General features: G+C 42.4%; 1 protein-coding gene across 1 annotated transcript in view; it reads right to left on the minus strand.

The window, feature by feature from the left end:
* ptch2 (patched 2) overlaps nucleotides 1–12,904 on the minus strand; it is a 29,135-nt gene extending 16,231 nt beyond the window's left edge. Inside the window, exons 1-5 of the mRNA XM_079347403.1 lie at nucleotides 12,270–12,904; nucleotides 10,561–10,753; nucleotides 1,552–1,741; nucleotides 1,349–1,418; nucleotides 1,169–1,260 (exon numbers count right to left, since the gene is read on the minus strand). Of these exons, the coding sequence (XP_079203529.1) occupies nucleotides 1,169–1,260; nucleotides 1,349–1,418; nucleotides 1,552–1,741; nucleotides 10,561–10,753; nucleotides 12,270–12,416 (692 nt within the window). The 5' untranslated portion in view covers nucleotides 12,417–12,904. The remainder of the gene's footprint in view (nucleotides 1–1,168; nucleotides 1,261–1,348; nucleotides 1,419–1,551; nucleotides 1,742–10,560; nucleotides 10,754–12,269) is intronic.
* Between the last annotated feature and the right edge of the window lie 7,053 nt (nucleotides 12,905–19,957).

A 19,957-nucleotide genomic window follows, 5' to 3' on the forward strand; every position in this document is an offset into this window, starting at 1 on the left:
AAAATAGAGCTGAAGTCAAGCTGAAGCCTAACTCTCGGCACACAGGCCTCAATGACCGCCGCAAGTTCCCCTCTTCCCCACATGAGAAAAAAAAAAACAAGTTTAAAACGACATTTGATAAACAACAACAGATGCCGAACACTTTGTGCGATTTACAGGAATCCTTGGAAGACGTGTGAATCATCAAAGACCCCCTTCTCTCTCTCTCTCTGTCTCTCTCTCTCTCTCTCGCTCCCTCTGTCGCTCTGCTTTCTCACAAGCCAACTGGGAGATGCTAAAGATGGGAAACTTGTGTTTGTTTCTGTGTGTACTTGCTTGTCATGCAACATACAGCTGTCAGCTCTCGACAGGAATATAAACAAGTAAGTTGTCTGCTTAGAAACATCTGCTATGAGCTAAACTATCTTTTATAAATCAAGGGCTCAATTGAAATATCACCTCTGACGACAAAAAAAGCTGTCTTTCAGTGACTCAATTTCTCAAGAGAACTCTGCCCTGGAAAAAAAGAAGGTAAAAAAACCTGAATCCACAAATGCCCAAATACGCCCAGACTCCACTGTTAACCGTCTTGTAGCCTCTCTCAGTCTTTCTCGGGGGACTTGAGGCTTGAATACTGCCCATTTATTTGTTGGACAACTTGGGAGCTGGGAGCCCGAGGCATTACCATGAGAATGCCGAGTGTTAGTCGTGAGCTGACAAAGCCGACCCCCCCCCCCCCCCCCCTCCCTCCTCCGGGGCCCCTGCACTGATGGACACTCACTCGTAAACTGAAAGAATGCTTACCATTGTCTGACCCAAAGGGCTCCCCTACCACCACCACCACCGCCGCCGCCACCGCCTCCCCGTCCTCCGTTCTACCAACCCACCACCCAGTTTTCTCCAGCAACCATATCTCCTCTCTCTCTCTCTCTCTCTCTCTCTCTCTCTCTCTATCTCTTCTCTCTCTCTCTCTGTCCATCCCTCCCTCCCGAGTCCCTCTCTGGGCCCTAAAAGAACTCTATTACTGACCACCTCTGTCAGTCACAGCACCCACTGACAGACTTTTCAAAGCCCAACTGTATGTCTTCATCGAGCATGAGTAAAAAATGATGGACCCCTCTAAAAGCTAGTCTGCTGATGGAATCAAGGCCAAACAATTTGCAAGGTGGTTAAATATTGAAAGACTTACGGTAAATAGGCGGAACCTCCTTGAAGTTTGGCCCCTTCCCAAAAACAGTCCAATGGAGTGATGATCATACAGGGAAATAGCTTGTCAATCATCTGGGTTGAGGAAATAGACAGAAGGGTTACATCAAGTAAGGGAAAAATACATTTATAATGGGAAATAAATTGATTATTATCAACTCACCCTTTCAATCATGACATTTTCTATAATAGGAACACCTGATTTATAGCATATTTTGTTTAGATCCCAGGATCTAGAAAAGAGAAAAATATAAGTATTAAGTTAGTATTAGTTATTTAAAAAAAAAAAAATATATATATATATATATATATATATATACTGAAGCATTAGCACTGCTAACACAGAATGGCATGTGGTCCACTCACTTTCCAAACAGCGACACCTGGACCTTGCTGGCAGACAGGGCGGCCTCCATGTGAACCAGCAATGCTTCCTGGGTAAGAATATTGGTGCCCTCTTCTTTGGGAGTTTGAATGAGCATCTGTGAGGTAAATACTGACTCCTCTCCCTGCTTCTCCTTGGTGTAACGAAGCTCTGTGCTTACCCGACTGCCAGCTACGAAAGAAAGAAAATAGGACAAATTTGTACGGATTTCTCGCAATAGATGGATGGATGGATGGATGGATGGATGGATGGGTGGGTGGGTGGGTGGGTGGGTGGGTGGATAGATAGATAGATAGATAGATAGATAGATAGATAGATAGATAGATAGATAGATAGATAGATAGATAGATAGATAGATAGATAGATAGATAGATAGATAGATAGATAGATAGATAGATAGATAGATACTTTTCATACATCAGCACCTCATTTACTTTCCTATGCACAAACATATTTGAATCCTATCACAAAGTGTGTTGCTATAATATATATCTGCACATTCACTTACACAAGAACACACACACGTATATCGACCAACGCCCTTGGCCCTCGCCAGTGTTGGTTTTGAAGGAACTTCACACAAGCCAGAGTCTGGCCAAGAGAAATGAGTAATACAGCTTCTCATTGGCTCCTTCTGCAGAACAGATGTGCCCTGTTAGTTAGGAAAACCAGCACTGCGATGCCCCCAAAACCCCTCTGCCACTCTGTTAAGTGCTGCAAGTATTGATAAAGCTACTTTGAATTGAAAAGTAGTAGGTTTGTTAAACTTAAGACATCTACAAGTGGTCAGACTTTAGGGACATTTTTTTGGGATGAAAGAAAGAAAGAGGTTTAAACAACAATAATAATAAGAAGGTAAGTAAATTGATGGAGCAATAAAAAAAAGAGTAAGAAAGATGATGAAAAAACACGAAGAGGGAGAGCTATGTTGTGCTGTGTGGTAGACTCCAGCCCCCTAATTACAGGAGGTTGCCCTGAAAAGAGTTTGCCAGCCGGGGGGATCTGTGCTTGTGCCAAGTGGACATGAAACATGCCGCGCTGGATCACAGAGGGCCCGTCTGCCCCTCTCGCTGTCCCACTACATGACAACCCCTGAGACGGAGGGAGGGGGAGAGAAAGGGGGAAAGTGGGGAAAAGTCTTGAATCTCCTAAATCTCAACTCTGTCACTCTTTTTATCACTTCTCCTAAGCTGCATCTATTTCTTCCATTGTTCTAATTAACTCTACATTTCCAAAGTCATCTTTCTCTCTGTCCATCTCTACCTCCCTCTATCTCATTTTCTCCTCTCTCTCTCCCTCTCGCTCTCTGCACCTCCCCCAGCCCGGAGCAGGCTCCTATAATTGATGGGGAGAAAAGAAAAAACAAACTATTCAGCCTACGCCACGAAAGTGTGAGATCAGGTTAGAACTGTGGGCCTTGGAGACTTGGTCCAATATTTCGAGGCTTTGCTTTCAAGGCTTTAATTACCTATGCACGGGCTTCAGAATAAAAGGTCACCTCGTTTATTTTCAGTCAGAGGTGCCTTTTTTTCAGTGTCTAGCTAAGTTCATTGCAGAGAGAGAGAGAAAAAAACAAATAGGGAAATGCTCTTATTGGATATTTGTTGCAAATCTGGTGGTTTAACTTTAACATTTTAATTAATTCCAAAGGAGAAATCATAATAATTTTAAAAAAAAATAAAAAAACATTTCCTTAGACTCCACAACTGTTATTCTTTATTAAAAGTGACTCTTACTGAACCATCTTGTCACTGTGTCACGTACAAATACAGAAAATCTGGTTTTATTAGAGCTACACTTCTCACTGATTCCACACCCTGTCCTCCTAACACAGATTTCCAATCAAAAAAAAGGGCTACTACAAAATAAAACCATTTCCGCCCGCGAACCTCTTTGACATCTGTTAAACCTTTTTTGACATTTCGTATGTTAACCTCTGCAGCGTGGGGTTTTGATCCCAACAGGAACTGGGTGGCTCGGAGAGACTCTGGCTCTGTAATTACAGGCCTCCTGAAGTAAATTATAGCTATTTGTGTCTCGTTCCTCCCATCTGGACCACCCAGGCAGCCAGTCCTCTCTCTTTCTCGCCTTCTCTGCTCAACCCCTGGTCCGGCCCCAACCACCCAACTCTCAGCTCGGCAGCTAGTCTGCTAAGTTCAGCTGTGCTTCCTCCACCACTAAGGAACCTCATCCTTTCTTTTCATATCTCTTTCTTTCTATCTTCTCGTTTATCTTCTTCTCTTCCTCTCTCTTCTGTCTCCTTTTTTCTCACTCTCTTTCACTCCCCCCAATCCTCTTCCTGCACTCAGTCTGCGCTCCACACAGTCTTAAAGAGACAGTTCCCAGAAATGTTCCCACCCTGGGAAGAAAGCGCCTTTGAGTGTGGAAGTCGGGGGTTTCAAAACAACCAGCGGCTGGTTATTTTATTACATGAGCATGAAATATTAATCTGTGTTTGGCAACATGATCAAAAATAGAGAGATCACAAAATCTACAACACCAACAGTTCTTTCAGTGGATGATTTTGAGAAATGGTACGAACATCTTAGAAAACAACTCAACTTATTTGGATACAACATTTGAGTCAATTGACTCACTTCAACACTGAAATTACTTTCACAACATTTACAAAGTTGAGAAAGTGAAAAGCTAATAAAAAAAAGTGTGACATGGTTTTATGGCTGCGAGCGCACAAAATACAGTTCAATGTTTGTATGAATATGTGCACACGTGTGCCTCTGAGTGTGTGTGTCTCCACCAGTGTAAACACTGAACCCTGTCTCCACCAACCTTACTCATTTCCTCTCCACCTGACCCTTCCTTTCCCAAAAAGCTGAACACCCCGAATCCCCTAAATCTGTGAAAAATGTGCGGCTTCTCACATCTGGCTGCTCGGACAGAGGCAAGGTCACCTTTAAAGTGCTGTGTTAAAATGTATTCTATTCTATTCTTCTCTTCATGGCTTACAGGCCTAGTGCCGGTTCCAGGCCGTAGTAGGTCAGACCAGGCCACCTTCAAAGTTCAGTGTGGTAGATTAGCTGGATTAGGGGGCCTCTGAAAGGCCCCACGCTGCTATGGAGGAAGACCCAAGACGAAGAGGGCTGGAAGTGACATGTATGTTTTTACCCGCTATCTAGAGCACTAGTAGCTATCATTTTCTGATTCACACTATGGGAGAAAATGAGTTAGAAAACAACAATTTAAAAGTAAAAAAAAAAGGTCTGACCAATATAGATTGACAAGAATATAACAAACAGCAAGCTGTGTCTTGGCTGCCATCTTCCATCCATCTTTTACTTTTCTTCCCTTTCACAGTGTCCTTTAACACAAGTCTTTTATTTCTTTCATTTTCATCAAAGGACATGAAAAATCCTTTCTCCCTGCCTGGCACCGAGCACCACAAAAACCCTCTTGCTCCTTTTGTTACCTTTGCACCCATCATAATCAGGTCTGTGCCCTGCTTTGGGTCTTCCCTGTCCCCAGACCTGCCCTATGGCATGCCCGAGCCAGGGCACAGCCTACTTGCAGGCTGCTCCCAGCAGATGGGCCGCTCCTCCATACAATCCTTCAGTACAAACTGAATTCAAACCCTTTTTTGTCATTCAACCCTTCAATTTCTTTCAGATGTTTCCCAACAAACAGCAGAATAACATAAAGAGGGAAGGTTTTTTTTTTTTTTTTGCACAACAAAAGCAAATGGACCAAAACTTTCCCAGCCTGTAAAACAATGCCAGAGTCGGCTGTGGGAGGGTGAGGCCGGGGGCGAGAAAGAGAAGCTGGCACTTTGGTATCTTACCTATAGAAATACAGTGTGTGTGTGTGTGTGTGTGTGTGTGTGTGTGTGTGTGTGTGTGTGTGTGTGTGTGTTTTTGTGTCCACTCTCACGCTGTATCTGTTCATTAATCGTCAAAGACAGCTGTATTATTTTAGAGGGAGAAAGTCCTAATGTACGTCTGTGCGAAAATGAGAAACTAAAAATGATCAGTTTTATTGTGTAAATGCTGCAGCTTCCACCATCTTAAAAATAAAATAAAATAAACATGTACACTCAGATAACAGCTTAAAAACTGTATAAAACTGGAAACAAAATGAAAAATCAGTTTCACTTACATTCTATTCAGATGTGCCAGTGGTGTTAGCCACCACACATAAATTTCCACCAGGGTTGGCATTTAGGCACTTTCTATTTCCATATGTATAGGCTTGCCTCTGCTAATTATGCTAATCATGGGCAGAGTTGGCCACTGTGAAAAATAGTCACATTAGACACTCCACTGACCGCTAATACTGCTTAATGTGTGGTTGAAACATACATTCATCCCTGCCTGAAAGGCAAAATTTTTCCACGTTGCTGGTTTCATTCAGACCAGAAATGAATTTATTGAGCCCAAGAACCATTTTCTTTTTTTCCTCCCCAAGTACCAAGAAAATGTTCAGCCTTTCTCCGTCTCCCTCACCCTTTACTTTTTATACTTTCACGCTGTAAAGACAGAGGCAAATGGTGCAAACTCTAAGGTGACTGGTGCCGCTTTATTTGGCTCACACTAAAGACAAAGGTGGCTCTTCAGCAAGGGAAGAAAGGCTGCTTTACTATATTGATTGAGTTTTCATTATCCTGTTTTCAGTTGCACTGCAGCCTTTATCAGCGTTGTATTCAATGTTGCAAAGAGTGACAGTCCAGTGCCCATTTTTTATCAAAGCTTGGCACCAAAATAAAACTAAGAAGTAAGGAATGTTCTTTGTGTAAAAGTGGCTGTCGCTTAAACGTGCAGGAAAAATGATGAAAACATTTGTTCTGAATGACACCTAAAAAGCCAGGTATGGTGGTCTGTGGGTTTCCTGTAGCTGGGAAGCAAAAGCCATGTGTCTGTCATATGATGTATCCATAGCAGCTCAACTTGTGTTTATTTGTTGGGGGGTGGTCTACAGCCTGTGTGTGTTGGGGGGGGGGATGCTGAAGAAGGGGATGGAATGAAGGAGACTTGGATTGAAGGATGGCGGGAAGGAGGGGTGAAATAAACATTTAGAAGTGACCCAGGTTGACTCTGGTCTTGTTTGTTCTCTCTACCAGTGAGGTCCTGGGCCCTGAGCGCTGGGAATTTATTTATCTAGCTGGGGCACCACCGCGCACTATTCACCTCCAATAATGCCTCATAGAGCTCTCTTTCTCTGTCTGAACTGGGCCGCAGTGTGCGCTCTGATGAATTATAGCATTTACCTGCTGTGCCGCTCTGAGGTTTGTTTAGAGAAGCGGCTCCCAAACACCAGAATGCCCACGTGTGCGTTTGCTGATTAGCAAAATCTCAAACCTGTTTTCTGTCATGTTGGATCTTTTTCTCTACCTTTAATCGCTACCTAACCCTAACCCTAACCCTAACCCTAACCCTATATAACAATATCTGTAAAAATCCTAATAATCTATTATAAGCATGCTTAGCTAACACTTCAGTGTCTATACATTCATGATAAGGTGAGTGTGTGTGCTGACTCTTTACCTCCCCCTCTCCTCTCCTTTTTCTTCACAGCCTCTTTATGGGACATGTGGTGCGCCTGCTCTCAGGACAGGCCCTTTCTCACTGCACTCATATTTGGACAGCTTGAGTCTGTGTACATGTCTGTCATGCCTCACCTAAACTCTGCCAAGAAGGATGAGTTTAGTTAATGTAAGTGTAAACACCACCATTTTTACATGGAGGCCATTTCTCTCCACTTCTTTCCAAGCAGGCCTTTGTGAAAGGGGGGGATTTTCCAGGTCTCAGAGTTTCACACAAGACTTACAACAATTATCCATACAATACACGTAAAAGCCAATAAGAAAGAAAGAAATGCAATTTGATTTCAATATAAAGCAACTTACACCCTCATGTAGTTCTTTGTGGTTAAGGAAAACACACAAGACAATCTCACACTAGATGTTTGTTCAAGTGACACAGGCAAAAACACAGGCAAGAAAAAAAAAAAGCGTCAGCTAGCCATAAAACTTCCGGCCTTTTCCTGCCCCAACCCCCCAAACGTCTCCTCTCATCCCTGTCTTCTTCTTCCTGCACCTCTTTTTTACGATCTCCCTCCTTTCTGCTTGTGGACAATACAGACTGAGTCACACGTTGCTCAGCTAACACCGGCTTTCACACTATGGGGAGGGGGCTATAGGAGCATGAGACATACATGATAGCACTTTGTGCGCTTACAGAATGCCAAACTTTGGGTTAAACTCGAGGAACATGGGTGTTTTAGGAGTACAAATTAGAACATCGCCATCAATGCGGCATAGCGTTTAGTTTTAGGTTGCTAAAAGAAAAGCTGGTCTGTCAGTGTGCTGAATAATATCTGTGAGAGTAATTTGGGTTGTTTTGATGGCTGATGTCTACCTCAGATTCTCTCAGTGACACAGCAGTAAGCCACAAATAGTCCCTAATCCCCTTGTCAGACTAAACGCCCTGATACTGAGGCTTTTATTCTCTCACACACAGGTGCGAGCACTGAAGGCATGATTAACCCCTTTTTTTTTAACGTTCTAGTCGCATGGCCCCTTCAGAGAGGCATAACCCCCCCTTAAGCCAAAATATAAGAGCAAAACTCTGCCCGTAAGGAACACAGGTACTCTTTACACAGAAACCAACTTTGCCAGCTTCCACACACTGTTAGGTCTACTTTCCCCACAGACGCGGCTGCTGTGCTCTGCTTCACTGTTTTGGTCCTGAAGGAGGGAGGAAGCAATTAAAAAAAAAAAGCCCTGGTGGCCCGACTTCACAGAGAACGACAGACAGACAGGTAGAAATATAAACAGACGTACACAAAGCACAGGCAGGCAGACAGACGGGCAGGCAGGCAGACAGGTCGCTGGTGAAAAGCTGCGCACACCGAAGGTGGCAAAGATGACAAGTTGTGTGTGAGTAAGGAGTGCGGGGGATGTATGAATATATGATTGGAAGCATATCCCCTAACACATTTCCACACCTACACACACACACACTGAAACACTGCTTACACCCTGTTGGATGTGTTAACACATACGGTGTCAATTCACAGCTAGTTTATGCGGAGATAATGAGGAAATACGAGTGGAAGGTTTGTTTATGCTGCAATCTGGAGAGACAGTTTCTTTCGATTATTTGTCAAATATAAAGTAAATAGGAAACTTAATTTCCTCTTGGCCAAGATAACATTTAAAAGTACACAAAACGATCTCTTAATTGAAATAAGTTGCCTCGTAAGAGACCATTTTATCCCTCTCTCTTCTGGCTTACGTCCCATAGTGTATACGTGTGTTTCTCTGTTTCTTGTGTGTAAGGGAGAGACAGAAGGACAGAGAGAGAGAACTAACCTCTCCTTGTTACCGAACCACTTTACTCTCCATTGAGGCCCTAGCAGCTTTGTCAATGGGCTATTGGTGGAAACAAGGCAGGCAGAAACTTTAGAAACATGGCCACGGCCTCTTAAAGGCACAGCATTCCTTTTCAGCCCCCTGAAACCTGTTCAACTGTCTCAATCCCACAGCAAAACAACTGGCACACAAACATCTAAACATCTCCTTTAAGAGATGGAGCAGCCAATTAGCTCGAGAGGTAATCCTGAAGCTTTTACACTAACCAGAATGAGAGCAAAAGAAAAAAAGGGGACCTTGTGGAAATCTAATGGCTTTTGTGAAAATTCAGGCTTCTGCAACCTCAACTTAATCATTCCAGGGAAGAAATTTACAGATTGCTTCTTTTAATTGTGTCTTATTCCTGTGCAAGTGGAGCGCACAGCTTGCACACACTCCTCCCCAACACAAGCAGTGTGTGATTTCTGCGACACCTCCACACACACAGCTCCTGTGGGAGCTGTCTGTCCCCCGTCCTCTATGTGACACGGTGGGCTTAAAAAACCCCATAGAGTCTGTTTATATTCACCAACTGCTGTAGCGCTTTTAGAGTGTGCAAAACAGGTGGGTAAACTTCAGCTGCATTCACTTATATTTTCTCTTCTTGTGAGGAGGAGGAGGAGGAGGAGGAGGAGGAGGAGGGAGGAGAGAGGAGGGGGGATTTCAGGGAGGTGGTGCCTGCTTGCCTGCCTGCCTGCTTGCCTCTTGTTGAATGGAATCCAAGAATAGTTAGGGACCACACAGGGAGCAGAGGGGGGAGGGGTCAGAGCCCTCAAAGATGGCTAACCATTCACACAGTCCATCTGCTGCGGGGATCAGCCCCGACACTGAAAGCCTGGGGGTTTAAAAGGAATTTGGCCAGTGTGAAAAACCAAATAAAGCTGCCTCTACTGCTGAAAATGTACATACTATTTAAACCTTAAAATTAGAGAAGAGCAACGTCCAATGTAAAGACAGTTTGAACTACTAACCACTAAAAAATGCTGGATCGTGAGTGCGTGTATGGCAGATGAGGGAAAGGTTCTATTATTGTGCAGCTGTGTCACATGTGTTTGGGTTTCTCAGGTAAATTATTAAGACATGAACAGACTTGAGCTCAAAACATTGAGCTAGCAAGATACACTACATTACACTCAAAACATACCAACAACAAAGAGAGTAGTTATAACGATATCTCAAAGAGATTTAAAACTGTAATCATCTATGTATAGTAATAATAGTGTTAAAACTTTAAATTTGAGATCTTACTGTTTTTAAAAAGAAACATTAAGAAAAGAAAAAAAGACAAAATCTGCTTCTAATCAGCTCCCACAACTGTCCAACTTCCATTTCAGCCAGACAAGCAGCCAGTCACTGAACACCTAGTGCCCTCCCACGGCACTGAGGTGACACTCACATGGCCGTCCTGCATCTTCACGTCACTATCTTCACACAAACTCCAGTGGAAAACAACCATTTCATCAACTTGTTCAAACTAATCTCTCAGCGAAAAATTCTTCAGAAAAGTCAGTGAATCCAGCCATAAATCAACTTGCAGAATGATTGCTCACTTGCAGTATAAGTGATGTTGTGATCGTCAGGCAGTAGCAAGAAGCTCGAGTGATGAACAGAGATGTCTTTAACTTACCTTCCACCCATAGCTGTTCGATGTCCGTTTCGATGGCAGCCACTCGGAGTCCCACAGAAAGAGCCCCGAACACTAAGAGTCCAATAAAGAGCACCTTCCCACAATGCCTCTGGATGTGGCAACCCAGAGAGAACAGGAGGGCCTGGAACCTGGCCCGGATCCACAGAGGAGCTTTCTGACCTACCGCCTTCCCCTGGATTCACAGCATGAGGGAGAGTGAGAATAAAACAGTATGATTATTATTACTATGTTAGCATACACAAAAAATACATCAATACAGAAGTGCCCTTAAAGGTAGGGTCCACAAAGGCAGCCACACCTATTACAACCAAAACACCTAATTTCCCATGCATCCCCATGTCATAAAATGAGATACTTAACTGTAGAATAAAGTGTCTTTCTATTAAATGTGAAATTGTGTCAACATAAGGTGCTAAGACATAAGCACAGATTTAAAGTCAGAGCTGTGGTTTCAGAATTAAGACTCATGCACATCTATCGCATGAACTCATAAGAAGCTCCAGCACAAATTATACCTTGACACCTCAAAGTTAAGATCATTGAATCCCGAAAAAAATGTTCAGCACTAAGGGAAACTAGCTTCCAATTAGAGTTAAGGTCCAGAACAATCCTTACAAAGTCTTAAACAACTGTGTCCATACATATGAAACAAACCACTGAATTAATGCTGCAGCCATATTAAAAATTACGATTAAAGTTGCAGTTTAGAATCAGGATAAACCCGCTAATGATGGTTTTAAGTAAAAGTATCAACATATCAATCAACATATGTGTACTGCTGTAATACAGCTGCAACTGTTTTGGAAAGTTAAAGCCTTGTTCAATCACGTACAGTATATGCTTGAGTATAAACAAAAACCTGGCCAAGCTGAGCAACAAACAGAGTTTAATCGTGTACCTCTAGATATACATTACGTGTTTTCCCCTCTAACTTTTAACTTTAATCTCAGGATCTCTGTTCAGTCCCTGTGCTACGAGCGTCAGTGCAGCGGAAGACATTGTCCTGCTGTTGTGGTTTCTCTCAGCAGTGCTGAAACACGTCCAAGCATCCGGGCGGTCCAAAGATGCTTTGTCAGATCAAACTCAATCAGTGAATTCCTTTACAGGGACCCACCACATTTCCAAACAGACCCCGGGCCAGTGCGCTCTCCGCTGCCTGCACAAAGCCAAAAACACGCACAACACGGCGCGGAGATGGGAACAAACCCTCACTAACTCTCTCACTCCCTCCCGATGCCTTTAAAAACAAGAAATGAATGAGTCTGCTGTCCATTCAAACAAGCAGCAAAGTGACCATGCTGCCAAACACGAAAACTTGTGAAGCTGTTGTCGCTTTATTCCTGGGGGTTTTAAAAGTGATATATAAGAGCTGACTTGCACGGGATTTATTCCAGTAAAACCAAAGTAGAAGACTTCTCCCGTCTTTACCAGCTTTCAATGAAAACATCCTACTTTACTTTCTTGTAAAATAACGAACAGTTTATCATAACTCTGATATCGCTGTGGACTTCCTCGGGGAGCTGTGGTGGTCCCCGGACACCAGAATGGGAGCTTCCTAACATTCCCACATGGGTACCAAACTGACGCGTAAATATTGACTAAATGTGTAACACTTTCCCTTTACGTTAACCGACTGCACGAGAGCTGCCTTCATAAATCCACATTTAAATTGCAAGTGCTTGTATCACCTTTGAGATCTGTTTAAGTGCGAAAGCAGCGTGGCAGTAGCTGGGTCTCCGGAGGAGGTCTGGGTTTGCAGGCGGCTGGGAGCGCGTATAACTCGGGGGTAAATCTCCATAGACGCCGGACCCTGGGACCCCGCGATCCGAGGCCATAGTCCAAAGAGGGTGAACAACAGAGAGGCGACAGATAATCGGTGCGAGTTCACGAAAAGCGACAATAATAATCCAACATAGAAGAGGAGCGCATCCAGCAGAGCCGGCGACAAGTTGGAGGAACCGATTCTAGTCTTCCGTGGAGCCAAACAAGTCTCGAAACTCCATCCCAACATTATGCGCCCAAATCCGTAAAGATCCTCCAGTCTTCATTCGTCCCGATAGTTTGTGAAACGACGTCTCAGAGCAGCAGTAGTTCTCGTAGAAAGTAGTAGTAGTAGTGGTGGTGGTAGTAGTAGTAGTAGTAGTAGCCTGTGTCTGAGCCGTCCGTGTCAAGTCTAACTCCCGTCCCGTAGCGGTAACATTTGGAGAAGTTCGCCTCTCGGCAGATCCTGAAAAGGGAGGTTTGATGGAAAAGTGCTCCGGCTCCCATTGGCCAAGGAAGAGGCAAATTACTTTGCAAACATCGCCTATTATTAGCTGCTAAGCAACAGCTCACCAAAGTGGAGAGAGAGGGGGACCACCCAGGCTGCTGCTGCCTGGACTGGGAGGGAGGAGGGAGGAGGGAGGGAGGAGGAGGAGGGGGGAGGGAGAGAGGAACTCTTTCAATAAACTCTGCACAGCCGCGCGCGCACGCACACGCATTACGCGCACATGCGCACACGTTCACGCACCCAGCCAGCATAGGCCGCCTCACTTGCTCTGTGAACATTAATCCCAGCACCCTGAGCCCTCCAGTTTGTTAGAGGCTATCACACATGCCATCTATTGATATCACGTACACAACTTTCAGTGTTTTTTTCCCATCAGGTCTATAGGTGTAAAGAGAAAATAAGGAGAAAAAAAAACAACTTTTTTAACACAAATGTAATGTAAACACGTTATTCTTTTTCTGTTCTGTATGGGAGAATGACAGATCTGTCAACACAGCTCATATCTCTTCATCACATCTCATGCTTGAAGAGGTTTTTGAGCCTCACATTTGTTACAGTACACCCTAAAATACCTTTTTTTATCCTCCCAACTCTTCGCTGTGAGTGCACTTTGTAAAAGGCAGCTGAGGAGAAGAAGAAGCCCAGGCCTGTGTGCAAGTTTTTAGCACTAACAGCTGTAACCTCAACTCTTGTGGCCATGCTCTAAAGTTAGGTTGATAGGCCTTCTTACACCCTCGAAAATATCACCTTTGGCCCCTGTAAAAGTACCCTTAAAAAGATGGAGGGAATTATTCCACATATGCATATTTTTCCCACACATTTCAGAGCTGCCAGGTTCAGAGTGACACCCTTATCTCATGGGATTTTTGGGAAGTTTCCACGCCTTGCCATGCATGATTTCATGAGTCAGAAAGAGGTTCGACTAATAAAGAAAGAAAGAAAGAAAGAAAGAAAGAAAGAAAGAAAGAAAGAAAGAAAGAAAGAAGAAATGGGTTTATTTGTTTAACTGAGCCCCCACTGGCCCCACTCAGTACTGTATAGGGGTGAAGAACAAACAGAATCTGGATTACCTTCATTCTCCGCCTAAACACCTGTGTTGCTATGTGGAACATTTTTTTCGTAGTTAGTGCACATTTTAGGGCCTTTAGGTGTTTGTTAAACAATTTCAAGCTCAAGTGAAGTCATTTGAATGTTGGTGTTGTTTGTGCTATAGGATCCTTGTGATAGAGTCATTAAGAGTCCTAAAGGTCCTTTCATCACCGCTAACATTCAGAAATAAAATACACGAGGTACCGATAGTGGATTAGTGCTCATAGACTTTAATATGGAGGTCATTTGTGTGTGTGTATATATATATATGTATATATATATATACATATATGATAGTCATTATTTATCTTAAATGATTATGACCTCAATTGATCAACTGTTATAATTATACACACTTCTTTGGATATCCTTGTTTTGTACACCACATACACGTTACATAGTTTATACAGAATCTTTACAAAAATGCACATAATTGTGTAAAGAGTTGTGTAAAGACACAAAGCAGATTGGGTAAGGTGTGATTTTTGTTAAATTGGCTTTCAGGATAAACATTGAGACCAAATGTTTACAACAAACATGCATACAGCACATTTTATGAATGGCATCCATGAAAGTCAATCAGCAGCGGTGTGTAATAACCATGATTGGAAGAATTTAAATTGATTAAATTTAGTCTAAACTTGATGTCATGACAAATGAGCATTGACAATCTAATGATTTTAAAGTTGGGGTACTTTCATCCAAAAACAAAGCTCTGTCTATTTTGCGGCTGGTCAATCAGTGTAATGCCTTTTCTCACGTTCTTTGATCCTTTTTGTCAGCTATTGATCTTATTCTGTGTTCCCATCCGATTCAATGAAAGGTGGGCAGAATTTGGCATCTCTTTGTCTTTCAAAAAAAAAAAAAGAAAGAAAGAAAAAAAAGGGGTTACATGTCTGCTGGCTTTGGATCTATTCAGAGCTCTTGTTTTGACTTGATAACACAGGATATGTAAACTGACTGTATAGTAACTTTTATTTCAAAATGTATCATTACAGATTGTGTTGTTAACTTCTTCTTCACCACTATGCCGCAGTGCTCTGCAGTTAAATGATACACCTACAGATTCTCCTCCATCTGTCCTAACTAAGGGGACCAGACGCTCTTGCAACCCTCTCACATTTCCAGACTAGTACCAGCCAGCCTGTTTCCTTGGTCTTTGTTGGACCTGGTCTAGTTTTCCTGGACTGGATTGGGTTGGGTCAGGTTAAGTGGTGCAGGGAAACAGGCAGCTGGAAATGGGAGCTAATGTGGAATGTGAGGAATTGGGTTGTGTGGTAGGGGGCCCCTTCAAGCCTAACAAACTCAGGGAGGTCCAAGGCCTGGTCTGGAGGCCTTGGATAAATAAACCATGTGAGATGACCATGCTCTATGCAGATATCTGCCATCACACCGCCCCAGCCTTCAAACACAAACCACCCTAGACCACTCTCGCACTCTCGCACTCTCTCTCTCTCTCTCTCTCTCTCTCTCTCTCTCCTACTCTTCACTTTATCAGATGTTCTTCTTTACACCTCCACCTTTCCCTCTGTTTCACCTGCTTATGCTCTCCTGCTCTTCTTCCCTCTCCTCCCCTCCGTCTCCATTCCTCCATTTCATCTCTCCCCAGCGACTCCATCCATCCATCCGTTCATCCGTGCATGCATGGCTGCCTGTCCATCCGTCCTTCCAGGTTCTGCATGTGCTGTAGACAGATCTACGGAACCGCTCTGGCATTGAGCCATCACACAGCAGCTGAGACGCCCGGGCTTCAGTCCTGAAGAGTGTTTATTTATCGAAGAGAGAGGATGGGAGAACACTCACCACCGCATTTGTGCTTATTCGATCTTCTGGAATAAGAGAAGATGGAAAAATTAGTTGAAAAACAAAGTGGAATAAAATGAGATAGGATAAGAGTTGGATTAAGGTAAAGAGAAATGCAGCAATTTCATACTGAACATATGACCACAAACATCAGTGCTGTGTGTCTGACAACACTGTTGCATCTTATTGCACAACGAAACAGAACATTTAGCACAAACTTGCCTCATATTTAGCTTCTTTTGTAGGTGTAAAGACGATTGCTTAAGATTAAGGGACTGATATTATAAAGGACATACATTAAACTTACTAAAAATATATTTCAATCTTTGGAGAGTTGAAGGACACACTCTTGATAGAAATTTGGAAAAAGTTGATGTTTTACATAAAACAAGAAGCAAACCACGAAGTATTTATGTATCACATGGTGATGGTGACATTTGAGAGTTCAAATCTAATAGGCCTATTCCTTTTAAATAGATTTCAAAAAGAAGGGAAAGGCAAACCTTTGCTCTGAAAGTACAACAAAAAAATCCCAGACAAGGTCGCTTTTAGATCCTTCTGCTTTTCTCTTTTAATGTTCATCCTTCACGTCTCATTAAGTGTGCAATATGATATCAGTGTGTCCCCACTGTGTTTGTGTGCTCTGGATACCTGACTTGGATCAAACAGTTGTTGCAGATAATTAAAGAAACATGTTTTAATGTGCTTTTCAGTGGGTCCAAAATAGCATTTTCCGAGATAAGTATACTTTCACAAATTCCATGACTGTCTGAATGAGTCCTAACTCTTATACGATAAAAAAACATAACTCTTGGGAGCTGTGTCTCAGTGAAAGCAGACAAGATGGATGAGATGTTAAGAAGAACTGATGTGGACATTATTCCTTCTAGAAATATATCATCAAAGAAAACAACTGGAAGAGTAGAGAACATTATTTGTGAGTCAATTCTGGAATGACAATATATAGAAATTTAAAAATCATCGAGCAATCTGAAGGCAGTTCAGGTGAAAAGAACTCTTCACCCTCTTATTACACTCTGTGGAAGACGTGCTGCTTCACTTTGTTTCAGAGCAAATGACAAGATTTCCATTGTGCAAGCAAGTTTAAAGAAGTGAAAAAAAGAGAGAAAGAATCACAAACACACATCTGGTTGAGTCTTATCCAAATGAACAAAGAATTCTCCTGATAACCAACCAGAATATTTGGCCACAGGCCGACTGACAAGACAAATAAAGCTGCTCCATAAACACAGAGAGTTGCGTGATTTGATGAGAAAATAAGCAGTAAACTCTAAATGAACCAAAAACTTCAATCTCTTTTTTCTGTTTGATCCGAAGTTCACAGAGTTCTCCTACATTTATTGGTAAAGCAAGTAGGATTTTCCCCAAATTCTCTATGGCATTCCACATTTGTCAGATATCAGTTAAAAAGGCAAACAGTTGCCTGATAGCAGAGTGACACTTTGTGCACCGAGCTCCTCTGTCAGTCTCAGTTCAGAGCTGAAGCTGCCACCCACAGACTCACACAAGATTAATTATGATAATGCATTTCTTTAGCCCTTTGTCATCGTAATGAATGGTTGCCTTTCTGGGGGAAAAACACACAAAACACAGAGAGACACAGAGAAACACACTTTTCTTTAAGTCTTTGTTTGTGTGCTTGTAACAGAGGTATTGTCAGACACAGCTAGCAGGTGGTAACGCAAACTCAGACCTGTGGTTTTAAAAGAAAGGAGGGACCCTCGCTACTGCGTTGGTGTGTTTATATGTAAAAAAAAAAATACGAGAGCACACAGGGCAGAAACAGAGTAGCTTTTCAAATGAACTCTACGCTATTGTGATCTGTTACAAACGATGAACAAACTCATCAGAAAAGCTAATACCCAAACACTGTGAGACAACACACAGCTGTCCATCCACAGAAATTAAAACTAGACACATTCTTCATCAACAGCTGATGTGTTTGCAGTTCCAGCTGTAGATTCCGATGAATAAGATTAGAGGAAAAAGGTAACTCAAGGTTGTAAAGTAGGTCGGTCTTTTAGCCTTCAAGTGATTTTACTGCAAAAGCATTTTAAGACGTGATCCCAATCAACCACCCAGTCAATGTTTAGTTAATTAGCCGGGGGCCTCCACAGTGACAGACAGGGATATCTGGCTCAATGTGTGTGTCACTGAGGTTGTTATCCCATACATGGGATCTGTGTCTTTTTGTTGGCTCTGCAACATAAGCAACTGTTGTAACTCTAAAGCTTGTGAAAAAGGCTGTTTGTGTGTCTATGTATTCACGTGTTTAAGTTGGAGATGGGGTGGTGTGTGTTGGGGAGGGGGATCTTGAAAGGTAGTGTGTGGAAAAAAAAAGAGAGGGAGGGAGGAAATTCATTTGTGGCCGGAGAACACAGAAGACAAATTGAGGAAGTGTTGTGCTAATGTGTAGGGGTCAGCAGCAAACACACAGGTTTCTGACTGACTGCCACTTGGGTGGCCTGTTCGCTCGCTGCCTCTCTCTCTCTCCTTTGCTCACCCACGATCAGCCCTCAAGCCATGAAGCCACCCAGCTACTCAGGCAGCCCCCCCCACCCCCAACCAATAACCCACAGCTCCACCACACCTCTCTATGTGCATCTGTGTATCACCATGTCTTCATGATCTTACCGGTTCATCTAACAGGATAAGTGGTTTTGTATTTTATTTTTGTTTCACCTCCTTTAAGTTCAGTAAAAAAGTAGATATCATACCGTACATACATGAGGGTATCTCAGTAACTAGCATGCATTAAAGAACTGTCCAAACATTTAGTTTCATGTGAATTGAGAGCCTCTCTCCATGTTACAACTTTCCTTAGCTATGATTTTTCACATACAGTCTAGCCCAAGACTCCACATTTTTGTGGCGAAAAACATTCCAACAAATGGGCATATGGATGTCTTTTGCATTTTTTTTCAATTCCCCCAAATTCCATCATGACATATTGGATAAGAAACATTGTGATCTCCTGTAAGGCCTTAGATTTATGTGTGCCGATCTGGAGCAAATGATTGAGTTTTTTGTCGATTAACAGACATTGCTTAACCAATTAAAATTATATTTGAACTGAAAAGCAAAAGAAGCAACAGGAAATGGTGTCGCACATGTTCTTTTGTTGTTCCTGATGGTCCTTTATTCACATCTAACTTCATTTATCTTAACTTTATATAGGTTAAGAAAGGTCAAACACTTCCTCCCAAACCTTATCAAGATGTCTAGATATCAGATACACACTCTACTTTGGACAGTTTTCATTGAAAGTTTAAGTAGTAGCTTGGTTATAATTGGAAAGGTATTCCAATAAATACAATAACCAACCAAACATTGCCATCTTAGGGTTATCCAAGGTATCTGCAATACTAGTTAAAATACAAAGCTGGTTAGTTAGGGTTACCTCGTGCCCCACAAACAACATTTCATACCAATCACCTCTGTTGTACTCAGATGATTACAGCTGGGCAAAACAGTGTTTTTTCAGGACCAGAAACATAGCGGAAAAAGTTGTGATCAGTGGGAAAATATGCTTGTTGAGATTTGGGGAAACTGAGAATTTAATGACTAAACAAGCATCAAGACAGTATCAAGATAAAAAAGTCCACACGTGTCATTTGATGCATTTGTCTTGACTGAAGGCACCCAAAGATGACAGCCACTTGAACTTCTCCCAATCCACTTTGGGTCCTTTCCCAGACTCTCAAAAAACACTGCTGTGAACAAAGTCTCTCAATCTCCAAACTTCTGTCAACTTTTAGGAAATTAATGTTCTAAATAAGTGATGTCTTTATGATTCAGTGTGCGCACAGTCACGGTCAAAATGACACTTCATACAAGAACCAGGCACAAACACTCATGTAAAAGACAAAGATGTAAAAAAAAAAAAAAAAAAAAAAAATGCACTGCAGTTATGCAAGACCATCTACATTTATTTAAGGCTTCATTTAATTGTTGCTAAGCAGATCTTGTGGGCCAATGCTAAGCCAGCAAAATAATTAACTGATGATAATCTATGCATGAAAATGTTTTACAGATCACTGTGCTCTGATAGGTTGATTTGTTTAGGACACATTTTTAGGTGAAAACTAAACAGAATGATCAGAATCTGAAAAACCTCTTGGAACTTCAGATCTGCAGAGAAAACATGCATATTTGTGTATACATTTGTGCACATGCAGGCATGCATTCACTCAA

Source organism: Symphodus melops, assembly GCF_947650265.1.
Source record: "Symphodus melops genome assembly, chromosome: 7".
Classification (NCBI taxonomy): Eukaryota; Metazoa; Chordata; class Actinopteri; order Labriformes; family Labridae; genus Symphodus; species Symphodus melops.